Genomic DNA, 17,221 nt, shown 5'->3' with positions numbered 1-17,221 from the left:
CAGCAGGATATGAAAATTCTGTAACCAGCACAGAGATTGGAATGGCATACATCATAATTCTATTGTGACTACATCTAAACACAGTTAAAAAAAAAAATTAGATTCACACTAAAGCATAATAGTGATAGACAGTAATGAAGATGTTTGCTTGCTTTTGTATTCAGATTTGAAATTTATATGCCTCAGCTCAGCATTTCTGAGTAGTCAGCACTGAACCTTAGTCACCAATAACTCATGACTGCTGTCCACATGTTACTAAGGTTTATTGTTCCAAACTTGAAATTATATTATATGAGATTTTAACAGTATAATTAAATTGTACTTGAAACTAAGGACATGTCTGGCTTTTCAATCTGTTATGCTTAAGATAATTTGGGTAAGCACCAAGCTTTTTGATTCCTTTTCCTGAATGGGAATCGCTACCACCAAGATAAACAGCAGATAAATTCCACTTGAAGGTTCTAATGCAGTAATTTTGTAGGAACAGAAAAGTCTTCAAAGTACAAAGGGCAAAAATAATTAGATTTCCACCAAGCACCATCTCTGTTAGGCCTTGTTTAGGGGAAAAAAGAAAAGAAAAAAAGGAAAACTTCACTGCATGTGGAAAATATTGCTTCTTGGCAAATACCTATGTTTTTGTGTAAAGAACTGGAACGGGCATCTGTTACCTTCTGCCTTCCCACATGTCACAGAAAATAAGAGCACACAGACACCTGTGCTTCATCTCAGCACTACAACAAAAAGCACTGAAAGCAAAATCAATCTAGTGGAAAAAGCAGCAAGAACTTTGTTTCCAGGTCGTAAATCTTGTAGTCATTGCTTTACTCCAGAAAAGAGGCATCTGGATAACTAAACTTGATAGTAAAGCTTGGCAGAAGAGCTTCTGTTAGAAGACCTAACAGAAACTTTATAGTGGAAAAAAGGAAACTTCAGCTTATTGCTTCTACTGGCATGAAAACGATATGAAAAAGCACAAAGAAAAAAGCACTGCTCTCTAAAACACTGTTTGCCCTTGCAGCTCTTCTTCCAGTTGGTAAGTAAAAAGCAAGACCGCCAATTCCTTCCATTTCTCAGGACCTTTTTCAAGCATGTTTCTCTAGCCCTATTTGTATATCCCTACTACCACCTTTCCCCCTGCAGCATTCTTCCTTTCTAGAGGAAGTGGCTAACCCTTGTCTTGCTAAAAGCATCAATTCCCCCCTTTTTCAGAAAGCAAAGAAGTAAATATTTACTTTGTCACATTGAACCTTTCATCACTTTCTCATAAAAACAGATATTATGTAAAGCACATAAAATTCAGGGCTAATACAAATCAGTAAAAAACGATCCTGAAACTTTTGTTAAAGCTAGAAGAAAGTTTGAAGAAGAGATAGCACTGACAAAGATAACGTCAATAAGTTACTTGAGGGAAGGGGAAAATATTTCACTGTGTTGCCATCTTAAAACATCTTAAGGCAGAAATACAGCGCATTTCTATATTTTTTTTCAAATTGCTAAGCACCTCCAAAAAACATTTTAAAGAAGAAATAATACCACATAGTAATTCAAACTGAGCTGTATATCATTCTGTTTTTTTTCCTTTCAGAGGAACAGAGAAAGGTTTAGTATGCGCACAGAAGCCAGCAATCATAAGCTCAGCAGTTGACTTGATGTGGATCATGTTAACTTTTTGGTACATCAGCACATCAGTTACCCATCGGATCAAGATGCTCAAATGAAAACTATACAGCCACATTAGTGCTAGATCCAGAAAGAATTCAGGGAAATCATAGAATGGCTTAGGTTGGAAAGGACCTTGAAGATCACCTAACACTCCTGCCATGGACAAGGCTGCCACCCACCAAATCAGGCTCCCCAGAGGCCCATTCAACCTGGCCTTGAATGCCTCCGGAGATGAGGCAGCCATAAGCTCTCTAGGCAATCCATTTCAGCACCTCCCCACCCTATGAACAAGTGCACTGTGGAACAGAAAATAAATGCAGAAAGAATGTGACTGCATTAGTAAGTAGCCAGAATACGTTAGCAGCACTGTAATAACATCTTCTGCTCATTATTTATACCTTATTTCCACTCAAAAATTAACCTATTGCATGGCTGCACAAACACACACTTGAAGCTGCTATGAAGGCTATGGGCTTATACTGCAAGAGCCATACTAACAGTTAAGCACCAAGGACAACAAATTCCAGATCAGCTACAGCCTAACAGAAGCACAAAACAAGTATTTTTGCTGCAAGATCAACAGCAGTTTGTAGCAAGACTTCAGTGCAATAAAACAAAACAGTATTTCCACATAAGTTAAGAAGGAAGAAAAAATATTACTGTGGGGAAAAAACAAAACAAAACAACAACAACCAACTTAATTCAAAGCTTAGAGCCAACCAGTTCATCTCTGACTGATTTCCACTGACATCTTTTCCCCCTTGGCAAATCTCAGTTTGAGCCACTTAATAAGAACAGAATGGCACAGCAAGCAAGAACATCCTTCATTTCTAGTGCAGACCTCAAGCCCATTTGCCTGCAGCCAGCTCCCCCTCACACAAAGATCTTCAGAGCACTGTACTTGAATGAAGTCACTGCAGAACGAAGCCACCAGAAATCTGTATCAAGACCAGCTACATTTATTTGAAAAGAGAAAATCAAACTTTATTCTGCTTCTGAGGACACAGAAACTCCTGCAGCTGGTTTGGTAAATTGATAATACTTTGACACTTTTCCCAAAATTATTAACCAGGCGCTTCCAAGCATTTGGTTTTTGTATGTACAGCAGAAAGATGTACAGTCACAAGGAAAGGCAACAAGAGTTACAGAAACGGCAGAGAGGCACCAGGTACTGACAGCCAAATCTGATAAATTTGAAAAAGACAAACTGACAAACTGAGTTAAAAACAAATTAATCAAAAAGCAAACTACTTTTCACCATATCTTTTTATTACAAGCAGAAATAATAGTTTTTGGGATCTATTTAAATAAATTCAGAAAGTGATTTTTTTTTTCCCCTGTACATTACACCAACTAGAAATAAGCATAAAAATAAACAAAATGAAGCTCATAACATTTTTGGCAGTTCTTCATGTTCTCATCTCAGAAAAAGAAATAATTATAATCAGGACTTCTTGTTCTTTTTTACTAGTAAATTTGGAAACGGAAAAACGTTAACTGATTTTTCCATCTTGGACTATTTAAAGTTTTCATGAAAATCTGGATGATAACCTAACAGCATTCACAGCATATGCACGTACATCGTGATCTGAGCTTCCTCCCAGTGCTCTTCCCATACACAAAGGTATTACTTGATTAAAACCATGCCAAAAGTTATTTTAACAAAAAGGAGAAACCATTTAATCCTGGCATCACTCTGCAAAGCATGAAAAAACAACAACTGTGAAAATGCTGATGGCTTTGTTAGATTTCCACATTCACTTTTAAGCCTAGGAAGAGAGGCAGCAAAAGAATCAAAGGTCAGAAGTGCAGAAACAGGAGAGAAAGTAAAGAGAGCTTCATCCAGCCTATCCAGTATACGGTTTCCTTATCTTCAATGTCTCAGAACAACTGAAGTCAAATATTAATTGGTTTCAGTAACTGTGCTTCTTTCATTCTTCAGCAATTAGGCTTGTGCTACTTTCTCAACCCCAAAATCCTAATTCATCTTTGGGAAAAGAATAGCACTTCACCTTTTTATTTCTTTAAATGAGAAGTTCTGAAGTGTGATTTCATCACCAAATTAAAGACGTCTGAGCAAAAGACATCACAGTACAAATCCAAAGGATAAATGCTGCAGTTAAGTACTTGGCATCAGAGATCCCAAACCAGTTCCTAAGGACTGCTCATAAAAAAAGTAACAGTGATAAATTGGGAAGGCACAGAGCCACACTAAAAGATAATCAGAACTGTAACAGCCACTGATTTTCATCAGTCATTTCTCTTCTTCCCCAACACTTTCTGTCACAATAGTGAAGTTTGTAAGCAGAATGTTCTGCTCCTAGAAGAGAAAAGCTATCACCTAGTTTGGGTCCCAAAATTTCAGTTCATCTTTTTGATGAAGTGAAAGTCTGCAAGAAACTCAAAAGTGAAGCACTGACAGTTAAGTACATTTTTAGTGGAAGTTGGTACCTAAGCACCTTCTAATTTTGGGTGCTGGATGGTCAATCCACAGCCTTTGGAAAATGCAGGCAATGCACTGAAGCTACAGTATGCCATACACAATTTGGAGCACTTCACGTCCACAGGCAGCTCCACCATGCAGCTGAGAAATAACAGAGACATCTCTAACTGTGACCTTGTTACTACTTCCCTGATGGATGTTTCAGAGCTAAAATGGTAAAAAGCTTTATAAATACTGCTCTAAGAGAAACCATCAGCAAGTAAACTAGCAACATGCTAAGCCAAGGGCATAGCAAACCAGACACGGGATACCACATCAGAAAGCAATACAAACATTCAGCACAGCTAAGTGGTAGCTGGATGCAGGAGCAGAACAAATCTCCTCCTCCAACTCGTGACAGCATCACACATTCATCTTGGCAATGAAACTACATCCCACTTGTCTGAATCCAAAATAAAGGTGAAGGTTCATGGCAAGCTGCTGTGCTCCTGCACACAGAGTTGCTGGGCTGCATGTGAACCAACATCAGACAAGTCAGTAACATACAAATCGGGATGGTAAGATCAAACATTTCAATTTGGTTTTTGCTTGCAGCTGGTCAAGGAGGAGTACAGAACAATTTTCACCTTTTTAAAGGAATAAACTATCATTAATAGATTACAAGCAAAACATAGCATTAACATAGTTAATACTGAAAAGCAGAAGAAACCTTAAGGAGAGCAACAGCCCTGCAAACATAAATGGCACACACACAACGGTAAATCCAACCACACAGCTGAAGAACTAAAGCTGACAGACTTGTACCCCCTGTGCTGACACAGGTCAATGTGCTATTTAACAAGCAGTGGGTAGTATAAAAACCTGTCCTCTGTTAAACTGTATCTAAAATACATTTAAAATGGTCTATGATATGTGGCTGTCACAGAAACTAAACCTTTAAAAGATTCCAAAACTCCCAACTCACTCCCTAGAATAAGCATTGCTGCACACCCTTCAACCTTTCCATTAAATTTGGTGGGTCTGTTCTTCTCAGCAGTTTGCATTCCACAAGGGCCAATACCTCTTGCTTACATAATAGTAAAACCAACCTTGACACAGGCAGCACTAATTAGCAGACAGAAAACCAACTCCAGTAGCCACACAACACAGAGTAATCCTTGCTCCTGTAAATACCATGGATATCTCAGCAAGCACTTCATGTATTTGCATGCAGGTGGAGCAATCATTCATCCCAATCTTTCACATGTAAACAAGAAAATTCAATACATTAAAAATGGAGATTACATCTTACCTCATTTAAATGTAAAAGGGAAAGAAAAAAAAAAAATCAAGAAGAGGACAGTGGTAAATGTTCCAGTGGAAGCTATCATCCTAAGTTAATAAAATAATTTTAACTTTTTTCACTGCTGATATGCAATCAATCATACAGATACAGTCCGGAAGCCAGAAAAGTATGTTAAGCACAATCCATGTCATGACCTTGAGTTTCCTCCAAACAGATGCTGAAGACTAACAGCCCAATTCACTGTCACCATACAGCCACAACAAATCTGAGAGACAGAGCACTGAAAAACATCCCAGTGCAGAGGAAGCCTCCACCATCATTCCCCATTCTATCCTGCTCTATATTCATAGCCTTGCTCCCTTGTCCATCCCTTGCATTGGATTTATGCCAGGACAAAAGAGGTCTACAAGCAACCAAGGACAAGTCAGAGTAGCTCTATGGCTCTTCACACCTTTACAGTGTGCCCAAAAAAATGGCATGCCGACAAAGCAATTGCTTAAGGCCTCACTTATTGCCACAATGAATTTTGTGCCATAAAGCTCTTGTGAATGCCTAAGTTTGAGGTGAGAAGATTTAAAGCCTATAAGCCACGAACAAGGAGTACCAAAGAGACACCTGTTTTATTTAGTGTTCTACACAACCCAAGGGGAAATCTTGAAAACTTTCTGTTTGCTTGGTAACAAGAATCAATACCTAAATGTGAATACTTCACAAAACTTTCTAGGAGCATTATTTCCCTTATCCATAATCACCAGCAGCCCTATGCAAGTGCAATCCTGTCTCAAATTCAGCACCTACTCTCTGGCTTCAAGCGCACCTTCTTTGGTTTGGAGCTGCCTCCCCTCTCTCCTGACCCCAAAGCATATGTTCCAGAAAAAAAGGAAGCCCTAGGGGAAAAAAAGTTTGCTTTTAGAGAGGAGTTTGCAATTAAACGCTTTGGAACATCTTAGAACAACTGTATCATTCAAATAAAGCCATGAATGTATTGCACGCTTACTTTATGTATACAAAAGGTACCACTGCATTTCTGTTCCGACAAGACAGAATCCTCACACAAAGATCAAAAGATTTCTGACACAAAAGGCTGTCTCACAACAATAAAGCAATCAACTTTCTTTTTAAGCAAATGTAGCTGTATTGCAAATGAGAATGGCTGAGGACTTGCCCAACAAAATTAAATTTAACTTTAAAAGAATGCATTATACTGACGCAGTGCTAGCCAGAGAAACATAAAAACATATTCGTACGCCGCAAGCAGGCCTGAAAACAATCAGCCTATCCAATGCCACCAAATGAATTTCATACTGTCAGCCTGGTGCATCACAGCAATTTCAACAAGATTCTGACCTCACAAGCAAGAATGACATACTTAATGACAGCTCCAAAATCTAAAGAAACTTTGACTATGTTGAAAAAGGCCTCCAACGCTTTTTCTTAAAAGTAATGCAGAAATAAAGTATTGCACAAAGCCAGAGAAACAATTCCAAAGCAGCTGTGCAGTCAGTACACCAAGTGCACACAGAAGTGAATCACAGCAAAGTGCATGAGTTGCCCCACACCAATTAAGACTACCTAATTGTTTTGCGACGTTTCCTTCCCACCCACCAGCTCACTCCGAAATAACTAATTCTGTTTTCATTCTCCGGGTGAAGTTGCCACCACACCATCCACACCCACATCCGACTCACATAAACTGTCTGTTAAAAAGCAGAATCCAGCAGAGGTCAGAAATGGCCCCAGACAGGAAATGCCTGGGTGTATTCCAGCGAGGCGCTGCACTGCTTCTCTACACGGAGGCAGCCCAGGTCCCAGGGTCACGCTGCTGTGCAAACTTCATTTGAAAGCGCTTTCCTCCTAACTTGCACTATCGTTCCTCGAAGTTACTGTAAGAAGGGACCTTGACACTCACTCACATCTACTCGCCCTGCTGGCATTCGTAATCAGATATCGCAAAAGTATTTTGAAATAACTTTTTCCACGCCTTCTGCCATGCAAACTGCGAGCATCCCCACGTTCTCTCTGGTGCCTCCGGAGCAGAGCAGCAGCTCAGAAGGCGCGGAGCTCACGGCAGCAAGCCGCCCGCCTCCAGCCCTGCAGAACTAATCGATCACCCGAGAGCTTCCAAACGCTTCCTGAATGCCTCCTAGCGAGGAGCGAAGCGCATCAACGGGATGTTATTTCAAAAAGAAAAATAAGCGCCAGCGAACTAACAACTCGGACTTACGCAACGCTTCTGCAGCCGGTTAGAAACGCTAAGCCGAGAAGTAGCCTGCACCCCCAGCTCTCAGCCGGGCACAGCCACGCGCGGTCAGCCAGCTCCGAAGCGGCGGCGGCACAGAGCTGGAGGAGCGCGCACAACGCAGCCGCTGTGCGGGAGCCTTTCCCGGAGCCGCACCTCCCGACCAGGATACCGCCAGCAGCGATGCGATGCGATGCGATGCTCCGACCCCTCCGCCCGCCCACAGCGGCCGCTCGCAGCACTCTCCTCCCTCCTCCACAGCCCACAGTCCCCGCTTCGGCAAAAGTTCTCTCTAGAGCCGTCCCGCAGAGCACCTCACAACGCCGGTCCGCTCCGCTGCCCGACAGGGGGGAGGAGGCGATACACTGCTAATTGCCGAGCGCCCACAAAGCACTACCTTACCCACCCGCAGCCGCTAGAGATTTCTTATCGGTGCGCTTGCCGGTTCGGTGGTCGCGAGGAGAAAGCGCTGAGGCTGCAGAGCCGGAGCCCCGTGCACGACGCGCACCCGCCGCCTTGCAGCAGGGCTCGGCCCCCGCCCGCCGCTCAGCCACAATCTGGCAGCTGCCGACCCGCGCTCCCCGCAAGCAGCTCCCTATCTGGCAGCTCCCGGCACTGACCTCCCCGGCGGCGGCGGCTCCTCCATGGCGGCGGCGGCGGCGGCAGGGAGCGGTGCGGCGACGTCTCTCATGCATGCACCAAGGCCACCATGGCGGTGGATAGCAGTGCGCGGCCCGACCCGGCCCGCTGCGGCGCCGGAGGTGCAGCGGCGGAGGAGGGGACGGGGGTGGGAGCTCTACCCGGCTGCAGGGACCCGGCCGCCAAGAGCCGCCCGCGCGGCCGCCATCTTAGAATCAGCCTCACGGGGCAGCGAAGCCGGGAGCATCGCTACGGCGCGCGAGGAGGGACTCGCCGAGCCACAGGCGCTCTGTGCGCCGTGGTCGGACGGGTGCGGTGGGGGCAGTGCTTCCCGCCCGGGACGCGCGGTGCTCTCTGTGCCGCTGCCGCCCGCCCTCTGGCCGGAGGCGGGTGGAAGGAACAGGGTGCGCCTCGGGAGCGGGGCGTTCTCGTCTGCGAGATCAGGGGACGGCGGAGGGGGTACTGCCCAGGACGGGAGGACCCGATTTCTGCGCCAGCTGATGAGAGAGCCGGTTTATGCGGGTTGTTTTGGGCGCCGGGGGATGCAGGGAGCTGCCGTCCCGGCGCTTGTTGGCCTCCCGGCGGGATGAGTAGCTCTAGGTTGTCCCACGGCAGCCTGCCGTGAGGCGGCTCTCACCAAGAAAAGAGAGGGACGCAGCCCTGCCTCACGCTGCAGTATTATGCGTGTTGTTTCTTCGGTTTTTTGAGGAAACCACGTTGATCAGCGTGCTCGCTTGTTCCCTGTTGGTTATCCCAGAGCTGCTGTCCTTCAGGTGGTTTACGGAACTGTTCCTGACATCCGCAGTTCACAGTGAGTGAGCAGCACGGACGTTAGCATCCGGGACAGAGAGAAAGTCAAAGTTAGTGATAACTGCGAGGAAGGCTGCAGGGTTTACCTGAATATTTACCATCTCTGGGTGCTTGGGCGATGACCTACACATGCAGAGGTTGGAGCCACCCAAATAGTTCAAAGGCATCTGAAAGTCTGGAGGCCCTGCAGTGACTTCCACTCTCACCAAAGAACAATCAGGAGAGAGCAGTTATACACACAGGGGGAGGGGTTTGGGGAAAGCAGGCTTCGTGCTCCTGGAACAGCTTGTTTCATTTTACAAACATTCTAAAGCCTACAGCAGTGCTGTTTATCAGCTTAAAACAAAGACCTGAAACCACATGATCCATTTGGAAATATAGGGAGGAAAATGTAATTTCCTGAACTACATCTATAACTTGGCTGGAATACGGGCTAACGCCCTTCAAATGCAGAGAAATGCAACGGGTTGGTTAAATATTCCAGTTGGTGAGAACCTCATCTTTTGTATTTTATAGGACTGGATGAAGAGCAGCAAACCCTGGCACTGGAATCGGTGCTCACTTCTGCTTTGTGCTTAATTCCTCAATTAAATTAATTATACAGTAAATTTACACTGATTTCTTTCATTGCATGGCAGTGGCTTTTAGCATTATTTTCAGCTATATTATGGGTCATCATCTGACACCAGTCACTGTAATCTTGTGTTAGAAGCATGTTTTCCTTAGCTAGCAAAAAAAAATGTATGCATCTGATGTCTTATGCCATACGGGTGATGATGTGATAGTATAGATGTGTTGACACTCCAGGGACACATGACAGAGGTGGAAATGGGGACTTCCCACCACTGCTTTCTATGAACATGTAGATAATTTACTGAAGTAAATCAGGGTTCACTGCAGCCTCTCAAATGGGGAGAGCCAGAAAAAAAAATTCAGCATGCCTCTTTTCCTGATACTGCAACCCAGCATCACATTTCTGTGGTGCACCAATGGAGAGTATGCTAAAACTACAAATAATGACAAGCAAGGCAAGCCTGTAACTTTGATGTGACAGCACTTCCTTGCATACAGTAGGCCATAGCGAGCAACAAAGCTGCTGGCATCAAAAGGAGAGTGTGTAAATCTCTCTCCTTATCTCCTTAACAGAGAAGATTCATGAAAGGCCTGCAGAGAACACAGATGGACAGGAAAAAAGATTCAGGAGTGTATGTAGCTGATACATAAGACTGTCAGAGCTTATTTGTAGATGATATTTAGACATGCAAAAATGAAAAAAATTACAGAGATCTTTCAGTTCTTTTAGTGATTTTCTCTTCACTTAGGGAATGTTCTTTTATATCAAAGGCTCAATGACTGCCATTTTGTGAGTCTAAGTATACCAGATGCATGAAAATTGATAAAGTTGTTCAGTTTGATTCTACTGCTAAAACATAGAAAGGTACAAAAAGAGTAGAGACATCACAATAAATGTACCCAAAAAATGAGTTAAAAACATTAGAAATTTTAATGGATTTCAATTCCTGAGGTGATAATTAATCATGACCCTGGAATTATAATATCAGTCCAGACTGTGCATGCAAGTGTACTCTTGTAATCTGTGAGTTCTACAGCTATATACAAAAAAAAAAAAAAAAAAAAAAAAAAGAGGAATAAGGAAAAGAAAGATACAGCCTGTGTAAATATTTAAATCTGTTATAAAAATAACTTTCAAGTTGTTGCAGTAACTGTCACAGGCTCAGACTTTCTTTTTTTTTTTTTTTTCAAGCAGAGTTAATGAAACATAGTAATCAAATGGTCGTTCGCTATGAATTTACATGCAAAAATAATATCCTGGTCAATAACAGTATTGTAGATTTAGGTTTTCTTTCCAAGAAATTATTTGATTTCTATGAACAGCTATTTAAAAGCAAAGGGAAGTTAATTAAATGTAGTCCCACTCTCAGCAGCAGACACTGGAAAGCAGCCTGTTAGATACAATTAGTCCAGCTCTAGTTAAATCTGCTGAAGATAGAATTGTCATTTTTTCTTGGTCACAGGTTAGAAATGCTCTTCTGCAGATCTATGAAAAATAAAGCATGAACCATACCTGCATTTGATATGTGGCAGACCACGTGACAACATTTCTTTCTTATGTAGATATTGCAGCTATTCACCCCAGAGCCAAAATAAAATACCGAGATGCATTTCTACCTGGAAATAAGCAGATTTGTCCATCTACAGTTTTGTTGCTTTCACAGAAGATCAGGATGTTTGGCGTAGTTTTTTTTGAAAGAAAGAGGACTGTGTTTTCAGTGTCATATAGCTTGAGATTTGCTCCAATTGATTTGAAGTGTGAACCTCTGAAAGAAATTAAGGAATTGCACTGTATGGCTCTGTTCAATCATCTGTTAACCACTGTGATTCATTCACTTCAGAAGCTTGCATAATAACTGCCAAAGCTTGTTCAGCAGCATGATTTAACAGCCATGCTATAATAGGAGCCAGCAAGCTTGATGGAGGTAGAGTATTTCTGTCCAAACACTGTCATCTCACATGCTGCATGTCAGATCACACAAGGCCTGATATCATTGACTCATCACTATTAAAAGAGTATTTGTAAGTAGCAGTGGCATGAGGTCAGAAACGTTCCTGGGATTACTGTTTTATCACTTCAACTCTGGGTTTTTTTTGTTGGTTGCTTTTTTTTTCTTTTTTTTTTTTTTTTTTGGTACTTCCTGTCCTAAAAAGCAACTGTGTGCAGCTATTATTAAAACAAAATGACCCATGAGAGGAAGATGAGCCTGAGTTGTGCTTAAAGCAGTATGATTTTGGTGTGTAGAGCTGTCCTGGGGAATAGTGCCTGTACTGCCGGGCAGAGCTACAATCACGGACAGATACTCAAAGTTACCTAGAGACTGAGCATGGAAATGACCATCTTTAGATATAGATAGACTCAAAAAAATTTCCGTGGATACAGTAGCTCATATCTTCCCAATATCTTACTTTAGACCGGTCAATAAAACCTGAGCTGAATTTAGTACAGCTTGAACATATCAGTGTGAGTCCATTTAAAGCTAACTTGTTTCCTGTTAATCACAGTATAATTCTTTCCCCAACCGTATTATAGACATACTCAGTAACCAACCATGGGATATTCTTAAAGAACGACGATTATGGCAGTGCTTTGTCTCTGTTTGAGTTTGATATAGTATAACATATCCAAAGAAACTCCACTGAAGAATCCTCTGAAGTCACATTTTTTAGACCTAGAGCATACCCAGTTGCTTTCTATGTATGTCTGGCAGTGCAATTTAGTGCCTCATTGCATGTAACACTTGGTATTTTTGTGGATTTTGTGTGTCTGAACACTAGCTTATATTACAAGTTCTAGAGATGCTATTTGTTTTGTTTTTGGGGTTTTTTTTGTCAGCTCAGAAAACAATTTAAAAGTTCCATACTCTGTCTTTTAAAATAACTAGTTGTGCATCTGAGATTCTTCCTATATCTGCCTTACAGCAGCTGCAAAACAGCTGTGAGATCTATATCAAGCTTTCCTGCCTAGCAATACCTTCTACAGCTCTGGTCCACTGCTCCTCCATCCAACAGCTTTGTGTAAAGTGAGAGTAGTCACAGGAAAGCAGTATAGCTGCTATATTCCTTCATCTCAGTAGGTCATGGCTTTTTCATCAGCTCTATGACGTTATAAGCAACTATGAGAAAATTTTAATCTTCATTTAATGTTAATCTCTGCAAACATTTACATACTTATCAATTCATTTATATAATAGGCATATCGAAATCAGCGGGACAGCCCCAAGAGAATAGTTACTCATATATACAGCAATGTTTAGAGGATCTGTTTCCACCTTCTGCTCTGAATCATCTGGAATAATTTAACACCCATGATTTCACAAGGTGAATTAATCTGTCATGATTTTATCCTGTTGATAGTTCAGGCACTAATGTATTCTCCCTTTGTCACAATGCACCCCTGTCTGGGGGATGTCAAGTTTGTATCTCATTCTACAACTCCCACTGTCTCAAATTCCTCTATTTCTTTCTTACCTTACACTTACATCTATCCACTTCATTAGTTAAAAAACAAAAAAAAACTGTTAACTCATTATGAACATTACTATTTCCATGCTTCTAAATAACTGTACATTGATCCTTCACTATAAACCGCTAAAGAGATATTCACCTGCCATTTTATGTTATTTCAGTGCATTCCAAGTTTTTTTTCTCATTTGTGTCTTGTTGTTCCCTATCATTATTTTTATAATTGTTTTGAGTCTTCTCATCTTCACAGGTACTGATGATTATTTTAAGACACGTCCTCGGTAAGAAACATAGCACATAGCACTTGAAATAAGTGTTGAATGATGGGAGCTAATCTGCTTTCCTGGCAACAGGAACCTCTCCAGCTACAGCCAGTTGAGGAATCCAGTTTGTGACCCTTGTACCACAGAGCTAAGGTCTCTGTGACACACTCTGCTGAGCAGCTGCAGAAGATACAGCATCTGGGCATTTAGCACCTTTATGAGCCAGTTTGGAAAGAGACCTGGAAGTTAGTTATGAATGCTACTTCTGAAACTTTCCTAGATTAAAATAACAGAAAACTATGAAGGAAAAATTTGGAAGATCTATGAAAAACTTGTTGTCAAAGCTTAACAGCTCTTTCATCATTTTTTCTTTACTTTCCCTCCTGACTTTCAACTAAACAAAACTCATATCCTATAAAATTTTAAAGAGTCTATTTTCCCTATCCACTATGTAAATTGGAGTTCACACATCCTTCTCTAAAGAATCAGACATACAGCATTTGTTTGACCTACTTAGCACCTTTAACTGAGATGAGAAATCCCTAGGATCTCCACTATGTTATAAATCCATTCTAGTTGTTATCCAGGCGATGAATTGTAATGCAAAGTTTTAGGCCTGTTTGCTTGACTGGCAGTTATATGCCTTTTCAAAGACAGATTCCTGAATCCTGAAACTCAAAACAGCTTTGAGAAGCTCTTATTTCTCAAAAGCATGAATCTTACCCCATTTACACCTTTTTTCTGTCATCCTCCTTCCTGTCCCCCATGTGCCTGAATAACGTATATGCATCCATCACAGTTGCAGAGGCTGCACACAAGTGGAATTGCCTTTGTACATAGTTTGAAAAACTGCCTTTTGGCAATGGACCCCCTGTGAATTTCTGTTTCCTATGTAATCCTGTTATCTCACAGATGACATAACAGTTCATTCTTTCTCATTTGTTGACAAGAAAATGTGTTACAGATAAAGGAAATATAATCTACTTCCACTGTGTTGACTACCATGTGATTTAGAGCTACCTACATAACCTCGATTTGGAAAGAGGAAAAATATTTTTTGCAAAATTTGAAAACTATTTGGTTTTGTTTTAATGTAAGTCTCTTCTATAACCATAGCAACAGTCTTACTGAAAGTGTTCTGTTCATAATTATTGAAAGGGTGCATCATTTTGCTTTTTTTCCTAGGTTTATAATTGTCTAAAAATCTTCAAAATAATAGTTTCCAGATTCAGGCCTTCTCCAAGAAAAAGAGGTGCCCTAATTTCTACAAAGTGCATCTAGCAATTTCAAATCTAATTAATGTCCTCTCATTCCCAAGGAAAAAAAAAAAGATGGATTATTTTTCCTCTTTTTTTTTTTCCTTAAAAAAAAAAGAAAAAAAAAAAAAAAAAGAAAAAAAAGAGAAGGGAAAAGAGAAAAGCACACAAAGTGATTTGGAATTAGTTTGGATGAATAATACGTGAGAAAAACCATCATTCACTGAGATAAACACGAATGCATCTCTAACTCAGTTGAAGGGCTGTGCAGTCACTGCTTCACAGTCGGTTCCACACTGAAGCTAAGGGAAGAGCAGACTGCCAGGACAATATTTATTTCTAATGCATCTGCCACAGGAATATTCAGTAACATAATCTGAAGCAACAGTGTTAATTAACAAGCATTATATGTTTATATTGGTTTTGTTTAAAACACAAAGATAAAGTTCCTATTACCTTTATGGATGTAGTGTTAGTCTTACAATGCTGTCACTGATATATCATGACTGTATTCTCCATGAGACCAAAAAGAAACCCAAAAAATCAAAGAGAAAGCTTTTTAAGTGATGTCACCAATTTTAACCAATTTTTATTTTAGAATGTTATGTATCCCAAACATTACAGTACAAACTTGTAACTGTAATCTGTTTTTCTTAGCACTGCAGATGCCTTTGCAATTGTCATTTGTTTTGTTTTGTTTCTTTAATATGATTGGTATTGTCACCTTTGGGTGGATCTCACTGTGACTGTGAGGATAAAACACTTTGTTTTTTAAGAGTAGCTGTACTTTAAACATATTCAGATCCATGGCTGTTGCTTGCTACTATAGTGATAATCAGAAAGAAAAACACAGATGACAAAATTTTCTTAGTTCTTGTTTTTAACCAAGAAAAATAGAATTATATAGTGTATTGATGGAGAATGGTGTGACTGTTGAAGCTGAGGATCTGTCATTGCTCCATTCTTCCTCTCTTACTGGCTGAGTGTTGTTAAATGTTTTTAAACCTGTTTCTGACATTTTCCATATTTTGAACTCTAGATTTCTTCCTTCTTAATCTAAGCAGAGACAGCAGTCAATTAGCCCTGCTACTTAGACTGAGCATTAAGATACTAACACAAAGCATCCTGAACTCAGTTGAAAGACTCCAGCTTCCTAATGGTTCGTGGAGGTTTTGCAAATCTAGGAAAAACTTCTTATCTGGATATTCAGCAAGTAGATTTAAACTGGGTGAGCACACATTATTCTTTTGGTAGTTCTGGAGAGGGACTGCTGATGAGCTTGCTTGTTCACTTGTTGGAAGCATTCAGTCTGGGTCAGTTACAAAACTTTATCACACATTACATAACTGCAACCTGCTTGCATGAGATCATAGAATTATTTATCTTCTAACTAGCTCTTCAGATGGACCTTTGAGTCATAGCTGATCTGGAGTGGATCCATCAGTGATCCATGAAGAACATTAGTAGTGTGGAGCATCTGAGAAGAAGCTGAGAGACATGTAATGTTCAGCTTTCAGGAGGATAGAAGGCTCAGGAAGGATCTTACCAAAGGGAATAAATACTTGATATCTGGGAGTGGTGTCCAGTGAAAGGACAAGAGGCAATGGGCACAGACTGGAAGACAGGAAATTCTGTTCAAACATGAGAAAAACTTCCCTTGCCACTAGGTTGGCTGAGCAACAGCACAGGTTGCTTAGACAGGTTATGGAGTTTTCATCCTTGGAAATATACAAAACTCCACTAATTGTGGCCCTAAACAACATGCTGTAGCTGACCCCTGCTTTGAGGAGGGGCACTGGGATAAAATGATCTTCAGAGGTACTCATCCACATCAGCCATTCTGTGATTCAGTGATCTGACTGATCTCATAAATGCTTTTCAATTACAACCAAACTCCAATACTCTGGAAAATAAAACTATTTAAAAGCACACAGCACCACAAAACTTTTGTTGTCATTTACAGTTGTCACATATTATGTGTTTGTTGTTGTAGTTGGTTGCTTTTTAAATTTTGGATCTTAAATAGAGAGCAGCTGAAGGTGAGAATTAAATTATTCCTTATCATTCACAATACTGTTAAGTAGCCACTTCTTCTGCATATTAAATAGTAACTTCCTGTCAGAAGAAGTTGCGTAAAGACTGTTAATATAAGATATAAGGACAGCTTTGTTGAAAATCTTTTTTTTCCTCCTTTATAAAGCTGTGTAGCTTCCTACTGGTAAAGTTTTGCAGTCAGGCTGACATCCTGCCTTTTCTGAATTTTATGCCTGAGCTGTTAGTAAGGTGTTTTAAGAAACACTTACAGAAAAATTAACATCAATAATGTATTTTGCTTTCATACTTCAATTAATGAAAAAATCTTGATATTAAAATTCCATAAATAATAAACCTTTGATTTTACATGTCAAATAAATCAAGTCTGTCTGATGTATTTTAATTATCACAATCTGCATTCAAATAATAATCTGCAAGCGTGTTTAGTGTGGAAAGTACCTAAAATTTATTTATGCTACTAAAATTATCTGGTTACCTTTCATGCTACATTTATTATAGCTCTTCAAAATGTCTGTGCCATACTCACAACAG

At 40.7% G+C, this 17,221-nt stretch overlaps 1 protein-coding gene and 1 long non-coding RNA gene across 9 annotated transcripts in view; both read right to left on the bottom strand.

Annotated features, from left to right (window-relative positions):
* Positions 1 to 9,252, bottom strand: part of MAP3K4 (mitogen-activated protein kinase kinase kinase 4) — a 68,704-nt gene extending 59,452 nt beyond the window's left edge. For 5 of the 7 annotated variants that reach the window (XM_052683681.1, XM_052683700.1, XM_052683692.1 and 2 more), the window contains exon 1: positions 8,250 to 8,468. In XM_052683681.1, the coding sequence (XP_052539641.1) occupies positions 8,250 to 8,320 (71 nt within the window). In that variant the 5' untranslated portion in view covers positions 8,321 to 8,468. Of the gene's footprint in view, positions 1 to 8,035; positions 8,060 to 8,249; positions 8,469 to 9,164 lie in introns of those variants that run through there. The other 2 variants (XM_052683716.1, XM_052683722.1) reach the window with 2 other exon arrangements.
* Positions 9,253 to 10,608: 1,356 nt separating this feature from the next.
* Positions 10,609 to 17,221, bottom strand: part of LOC128080991 (uncharacterized) — a 34,993-nt gene continuing 28,380 nt past the window's right edge. The window contains exons 4-5 of one of the 2 annotated variants that reach the window (XR_008206940.1): positions 11,165 to 11,417; positions 10,609 to 10,688 (exon numbers count right to left, since the gene is read on the bottom strand). This is a non-coding gene — a long non-coding RNA (uncharacterized LOC128080991). Of the gene's footprint in view, positions 10,689 to 10,819; positions 11,418 to 17,221 lie in introns of those variants that run through there. The other variant, XR_008206932.1, reaches the window with a different exon arrangement.

The sequence above is a fragment of the Tympanuchus pallidicinctus genome, unplaced genomic scaffold (assembly GCF_026119805.1).
Source record: "Tympanuchus pallidicinctus isolate F22 unplaced genomic scaffold, pur_lepc_1.0 scaffold1, whole genome shotgun sequence".
Lineage (NCBI taxonomy): Eukaryota > Metazoa > Chordata > Aves > Galliformes > Phasianidae > Tympanuchus > Tympanuchus pallidicinctus.
The sequence above is the reverse complement of the archived record's forward strand: the minus strand, read 5'-3'. Positions and strand labels throughout refer to the sequence as shown.